Source organism: Plasmopara halstedii, assembly GCF_900000015.1.
Source record: "Plasmopara halstedii genome assembly, contig: Scaffold_110, whole genome shotgun sequence".
In the NCBI taxonomy this organism is placed as follows: domain Eukaryota; phylum Oomycota; class Peronosporomycetes; order Peronosporales; family Peronosporaceae; genus Plasmopara; species Plasmopara halstedii.
The window spans coordinates 231510-239073 of record NW_020187031.1 but is presented as its reverse complement, the minus strand read 5'-3'; the positions used below and the strand labels follow the sequence as shown (position 1 = coordinate 239073).

General features: G+C 42.4%; 2 protein-coding genes across 2 annotated transcripts; both read left to right on the top strand.

The window, feature by feature from the left end:
- Positions 1–1873: 1873 nt before the first annotated feature.
- PHALS_00074 (peroxisomal biogenesis factor 11 domain-containing protein) lies at positions 1874–2669 on the top strand (the record flags this gene model as incomplete). The annotated part of the gene is made up of 2 exons (XM_024727525.1): positions 1874–1936; positions 1992–2669. The coding sequence occupies 2 exons, from the start codon at positions 1874–1876 to the stop codon at positions 2667–2669; spliced, it is 741 nt and encodes a 246-aa protein (XP_024572108.1).
- Positions 2670–2778: 109 nt separating this feature from the next.
- Positions 2779–7557, top strand: PHALS_00073 (uncharacterized protein; the record flags this gene model as incomplete). The annotated part of the gene is made up of 6 exons (XM_024727514.1): positions 2779–2922; positions 2980–3482; positions 3537–6376; positions 6458–6615; positions 6682–7410; positions 7474–7557. The coding sequence occupies 6 exons, from the start codon at positions 2779–2781 to the stop codon at positions 7555–7557; spliced, it is 4458 nt and encodes a 1485-aa protein (XP_024572107.1).
- Positions 7558–7564: the final 7 nt, after the last annotated feature.

Here is a 7564-nt window from a genome sequence, read left to right as displayed (position 1 = left end):
TGGAAGAGTTGTTTCATTTAGCTTATCGAAACTTGTTATATACTCGTATGGAAACAAATCCTTACCAAACCCACAAACACAACGAATCTTTTCTGAGCAGTTACAATCACCTAAATACGTCTTGAGGTAGGAACTGCAGGATGTTCCAGCTGGAAGGTAATTGGAGATGTCGAGAATCTTGAAATTATTTGTAGAGATGCACATGTAGCTTGGGTTTTTGATAACCATATTGATGTTTTCAGGTCCTAAGACGGTGAATAGATCCTTCTTAATCAAATTTAGATCATATCGTCCAGAGGTAAAACCTAGGAGAGGAATTTGCTGACATAGTTGATCCAATTCCTTTTGATCATCTACTTGTTTGTAGAGAGCACCAAACTTACATACATTGTATTCATAGATGCTATATGCGACTGAATGGATGTGTCTAAACATCGGATCAAGGAGATCCTTACGGTCATTACTCACGAAGCATTTAGCCGTCATACTCCAGCTATCACAAACTGATACACTTACAGGAACATGCTTGCTAGTATATACTTGATATACCGCTTCAGCTAGGACGTCATGGTGCCGTTGCCGCTTATTACTTAGCGTCCATCCAGCATTTGTTTTCTCCGAAGAAGAGTTTAAATCACCTGGTGTAGCGCACTTTCCGCTAACCAGCGAGGCACTACCGTGTTTCATGCTCTAAACTCGGTACATAGCTGCGGCTGTCTTGTGTATATGAGTGGTTTTGTAGAAGCACCGATGTAAAAATTGAATTATAGAAAAAACGTCATCATTGCGCCTTGTACTTTCAAGATCAAGCATTAAATGACACTCGAGTGGAACGTCTGCTTCACAGAGGTCAGTTTGAAACAATGCGAGCAGGTGACGACGTGTGATTTCACCCAGTGCGTGTATCGAGTGCAATACCGCTCGGCACTTTCACCAACATGTGGTACCAAAGGTAAAGTCTTCATGGACGGCGCAGATTGACATGATCGCTGCATTCAAGAGCTGAAATTACTCCGTAGCGATAGTGATCTGTGAAGTCAGAACGTGTTCGTGGCCTTGATTTTAATCGTTTAGCTCTCCGTTTGACTGAACGGCCTACATGAAGGGACGTGTAAGCGCTCAGGATGATGCATAAATTGGTTGACAATGCAATAAATCCATAATCAGGGCAAGATCGAGTCTTCAAAAGGCGTTGCAACGTTTGCACTTCAAAAGGAGTAAGACTCCTAAGTCGGGTTCTGCTCATTGGTGACGAGCTGAACGTAATCGTGAGCTTCGCGACAGGGGTTTCGCAAAACCTCTCTTTATTGAAAACGGAGACAAGATACAAAGCGAACAAAATGTTATTTGCTCAGTGAATGACTCTGCCTTACGGCTCTCATCTTGAGTAGAGACGCTCGTCTAGAGCTCGTAAAGTTGCCAAGTTCGTTTTGGTCGCAGAGCACCTTGACCCTCTTACTAAGAATAGCTTAACAATCATCGGCCAAATAGACCGCACCTTTCTTACAGGTTGTTGAAGACAATGGTATACAAAGATATGATTTCCGATGTACACAAATTCGTATGTACCGGCACTGTAAGGTGCAAGTAGAAAAGCAGCGCTCGAAGCGATGTGGGCTAAAAGAAGGCACATCTTACCATCAAAAGAAGCGTATTTCCGAAGTCTTTCATACCATTACTTAAATAATCTTGGTATTTATTACTATCGCAGTCCAAAATTCCGGTTTTGCGTGTCATATAATTGTAAGAAAACTCTAACTTGTGAATCTATTATGTACTATAATACCCTTCCAAAATAGAGGATTTCGTCGCATCAGCTTCATAATTCTGAGTCTACGAATCACAAACGTCGCAGTGTGTAATTCCCAGCTCAATGAATCTCGACGCTTTCATCACGCTAGCTTTCAGCCTCGAAGGCCGAGATAAGCTATCTAAGGTAGTGTATATCGTTATCTGCAAAGTATCTTGTCTCTAAATTCTATCTATTGTAGATACTTCAATATGGTAGCCGAGCTCTGGCCTTCTATATTTTGTCAGCTGATCCGAAAAGTGACGTGGGTCAGCGTTTACACGCACTCTATCAGGTTATGCAGCAGTCTCGCAAGGCTTTCCGACTCGGCAAAAGTATTACATACTACAAAAAGCTGCAGATATTGTCTTGCAACAAGAGTCTTAACGAGACACAACGCTATCTACAATTTGTGCAGAATTTTGGGATGCTTGGCTACTTCCTTACGGACAATGTAGCGTTTGCCAGCAAAGCCAAAGTACTTCGCTTTGATGCCAATGAAGTCGCCCGACGTGGTGGAATTATGTGGTTTACTGCTAACATTGCCGGATTTTATAACGCACTCGATAGTCTAAACGCTGACATGGAAAAAGAAAAGTGCGTTAGAGACATTTTGATCTCCGAAGAAGACAGTGCTCGTATCGAAATGCTTCAAAATCAACTGGAGACGATACAAAAGGACCGTTTTAAAAAATGGCTTGCAGTGCTTAAAGTCACATGCGATCTTATCGTGTCGTCCAACACAAGCGGTGTGCGATTGGCCGAACGTATTACAGGCACAAAGTTACACGACGGTATCATTGGTTCACTTGGTTGTGTATCGGCTGCAATTGTGCTATATACTTCGTGGCCCACTGTAAAGAACGAAGCCAAAGATTAAGTTCTTATCGTAAAAGTCTTGAACAAAAATCTTAGTTGAATAAGTTAAAGTTTCGACTATTTAAAAATGCAACCGTTACTAAATTTTGTGTTCAATACATGGCTTCGGAATGAACCGCCGGCATCGATGCGATAAGCTAAGCGAAAGACTGCGGACCGAAGTGGAAGTCTCAGCAGCACTTTGGCAGAAGAAATCTCAAGTTAACGAGAAGATAACAAGTCAAAACGCTCGAACTCGCTTGGAAAGCAGGAATGTAAGTTGAAAATGTTGAAATTCATGACTTATTTAAATTAATGTAACATGTCTACAGACTACTAGTTTAACATCTTTATGTCCACCACACCTCAAGTCCAATTTATTTTTTTTTAAATATTTTCAACCAATACGTGCCCAAAAGTCCAATGTAAGAAAGCTGCGGGTGAATTTACCACTAACTGTCATTTGCGAACGCTCGAATGGTAAGGAGAGGGTACTTTGGTTACGTACAGATGCTTCTGGAAATGTCAGTAAAGAAGAGACGACGTCACTGTGGCGCAAGAAACTATCCAACGAACTCTTGAGTGGAACTATACCCACTGAAAGTGACCCTTTATTAGCTATTCGATGCATCTCACGAAGGAAAAATAGTCTTGAATCTGGTGGAAGTGCAGTGTTAATGACAAAATCGATACTAGAGCCTATAATTTCTGCTCCTTGCGACGTTCCAACTTATTTTCAACAGTTTGTGCACTGTCGGGGATCCCAGCCAAGCGTCTACCGCATCTTTTGGTGTCACGAAACACAAAAATGTTTTGGAATAAACTTAACAACTAGGTATGTTTCATCTTGACACTTTTAAAGCTACAATTAACGCCGTCGGTAGTGTAGCTTGACTCCCTCAGAAACGTTCGAAAGGATGGATTTTGATCGTACTGTGACTCACTTGTCAGTGTCTACAAAGAATGAAACTTTACAAGCCGCAATGAATAAAGCAGCACAATTAGCTCAAGTTTATTGTGTGAAAATCTCTCCAAATGAAAAAACTTGTGCGCGATGGCCGAAATTGCGAGGACACTTGATAGCTGAAGGCGTTGAGGCTACTGTACGTATTGTAGAACATGTACAAATACGACTACCATATGTACGTTTTCACGCGATGACTGTTGACTTTATTAAAGATATGAGTGGTAAATGGTGGCTTACTCGAGTAGTAGACTTCAAAGTCTCAAGTTTGGATGAAATATCCATAGAGGACGATAGACAAGACTCGGCAGTGTGTCTTTCAAAACTCGTACATACGAAGCATGGAACCATCATGAAAGACCAACCAATGGAACTTGCCAAATCCTTTTCGCAAAACTTCACTTTATCACATGATGCTATGAATTCGCGCTTGTGTTTTCTCTGTGGGTGTTCGTGTGATCTTCCAGTAACATTGAGAACTCAGCTTGAAGCTCTGATACAAAATGAGAGCTCTGACGAAAGTAATGCAAATCGCACTATTGCGAAAAAAACTCTTTTTCGTAATGAGGTGCGTATGACACTTACAATGGCGCTTGAGACAATCTTTTTGATGAGACAACGTGGTGTGAGTCTTTTATCCTGGGAACATGCGGTTAATTCGGTGCGCAAAGTCCAATGTGACTTTCCAACGTGTATGCTCTGCTACCAAATCTATCAACAGCAGTGTTGCCTTGAAAATCTTGCAAGGGAGCTTCATTTAGTTCTTTCACCATCAGTTGTGAATATGAACGGTCAGAAAGAAGACGATGTGAAAGTGTTAGCTTCTTATGAATTTGACGACAACTTTTCAGCATCTCCAGTCCCCAAGTCGTCTCACCTCTTGATGAAGGAGCAACACAACGCTCGCGAGACGTTACAAAATGAATCAAATTCACCTCCACTCGTGTTGCATGGAGAACCTACCGACTTCAGATCACGATCGGGTTTGCTCGTGCCCTTGCGAGGAGCAGATATCGATCCTACGGCCTCACAGCTTCGATTGCTTTTCTTCTTTCATGAGTTGCAAGACGCAGGTCCTGACTTAGATCCCTCGAATTTCTACTTGGAGTATCAACTTGGACAGACTATCACGCAAGTGCAGCTTGAAGGCAGTAAACGTCATACGCCGAATCGATGGCAACTTTGTGAAGCACGAATGCATTATGCGTGTGCCACATTGGATGCGTTTAGCGAATTTTGTGCCCAAAAGCAAGTGCTTATTCAATTTAAGTCACGAATTTGTGACGATGGTGATGAGAGCACTAAAATGATTTGTATGGCGAAGGGAAACATTTGTGGGTACACGTTGTTGACGCTACAGGCAGTATATACGATCGGTAATTTGATGGAAAAATCGCCGCATGAAAGCCGCACAGATTACTTATTGGAGTTGCAAATGGCTTCGTACGGACGTTTGATGCTTAAACTAACAGTCGGACTTGTTGTCGATCCTGTGCCACTAAGTCAGTTGCGTGATGTGGTACGTGACCTTCTTTTCGTTGAGGAGAGACCACCAGGTGGAATCTATTGGCCTTCAGCATCCTATTTTCATACTGGTTTAGCCGTACCTCGAGATTGGATCAGTACACTTATGCCGTCTGAGTACACGAAACAATCACCCATGCTCCGAAAGTGGGGTCGTCGGACTCGCAAAATTCCTGAGTGTTCTACTCCAGCTGCCATCATTGTACCCTTCCATCCTAAACAAAGTTTTTTACGCCGAAGCTCAATTACTGCGAGTGGAGTGGAATTACACACAGAGAACATGACAGAACTCACAGTTGGCGAAAAGTGGCTCAAAAAAGCAGCATCTTGTGGCGATATTTGTGAAGACTTTAACGCTGATCACAAACTTTTTGACTCACTGTCTATGGCAATGCCCAAGTCGACGCTGTCACAGATATGTTTGACAGCCAAACGAATGATTTCCCGCTTTGTTGAGGACACTGTGATCGTGACGTTTCCAACAAGAGTTTTGGGAGTCATTCTTCGCAACGCAAATTTCACTCTTACTCGGAAATCGCACGCTACTTTTCAACTTGCACGGAGATTGTCTCTTGACTGCTTGTTTGCTGAAGTGAAGCCTTCCTTTTTTCCTACCTTAGCTTTGCTAGGTGAGCTCATGCTTACTTTACTCGAAGAACAAGAGTTGCCGACTTTACTTGACGCAGGTGCACTGGAGCGTCTGCTCGATCCATTTTGGTATTTTGAAAGTGGGTTTTCCCTTATTCCTCCCACTCAAACCAATTGTTTGCCTCAACATCGAGTTTTTTGGAACCGTGCCATTCGACGCTGGGAAGCTACTAGCAGCGGTAATCGCATAAGAGACCAAACAGTGGGGTGTACTGACATGATTTATGAATATGAATTAAATTTACTCTCTGAAATTGGTGAGTTTCGAGTACAAACGTTAGCACTTGTGTTGTGCGAGTTATTCGAGCAGATGGAGTCGTTGGATAGTGGGTATATTGCGATAGCAGAATTGCGCTCACTGGACAGGTGTTCTGACTTTCAAAAAGACTTGCGAATTGATTTAAAATTGGACCCTGACGCAGGATTGCGTGAACGACTAAAACACGAAGACATCATGAATTTAGCAGAGCTACTTGAACAGCAAAGACGTATGGCTATCTGGACTCTACTACACTCCCTCATGAATACTTCAGTTCTATCAGCTGCTCTTGATAATTTTGATCAATTGGGTTTGGGTGATTTAAGTTTTCAAAGTGCGTTGCTGTATCATTTTTGTGGGCTAGTTGTCGATTTGTAGCTTAAGTTGTGGCTCCATGATGTCTATGTGTGGATAGACTTTTGTCAGCTAGCTTATGAAGCGTTGGTGTCGCAACGTAATCTTCTTCAAGCTCTCAACGAGAAACCGAAGCAAGTACCGCATGGATTTTGTTTGCGACACGGATTTACGGAAACATACGCAATTGATAGTTTCTGTATACACTGCGCCGTTGAGGTTTGTGCGACTAGATATTTTCCCTTTTTATAGTATATACCAACTCTCTCGATGATTGCGTTATAGTACGAAGTGTTTTCAGATCTGAAACAAGCATCCGGCACCAATTCGAAAAGCATTCAGCCGATTCAACGAGACAGTGACACGAATGCTGGAGCTGTGCAAGACTCGAGAAGGGTCAGTGATGAGTGCATATTACTAGGCAAATGTACAGGAAGAGACTTGAATATGATAGAAACGCGAGCTCGAAAGTCTGCAATCACCAGACGCGCATCAGCACCAGAAATTAAGATTCGTCAAAGCGTGTTTGGCTCTGTTACCGGTGAGACTATTAAGTCCGAAACGAATTCGAATTCTCGGAGACAGCGAAAAGATGCTGTTGCTTCGACGTCCCAATCGATAGATGACGGGGCGGAATCAATAAATCAGCACTGCACAACAGAAGGAACGCAGTTGAGTAGCCGAAAGCAAGATAAAGAGTGTAAGACATTGGACGGTACGACCGTAAAGGAGCAATTGCTAGAAGGCACTATGGACTCACATTCTGCCAGACATGCGCTGAAATCAACTAGAAAGTTGAAAGAATCATCTCGTATGATGTGCGAAGTCAAGAAGCAGGTGAAAAGGAAGAGTCTAACAAAAGGTTCGTATCGAGTTCGAGTCAAACATTCACGTCCGACATCAAAGTCACTCTCAAAACTGCTACGTACGGAATTTTGTGAGCGTACCCAAATAACAAGTGCTAATCATGCCATCATCGAAAAAACTATTCAAATCGAGCAGCGACGAAAAGAGGTTTGTTATTTCTAAATCTCTTTAGTATGTCATTGCTACGCTGATATCAATTGACAATTGCAGCTTGATCGACTGGTCCTTGATGAAATCCAACAAGTGAAGAAACGACTGACTAAACTTCAAGACATGACATTGCAAATAGATTGAACAAAGA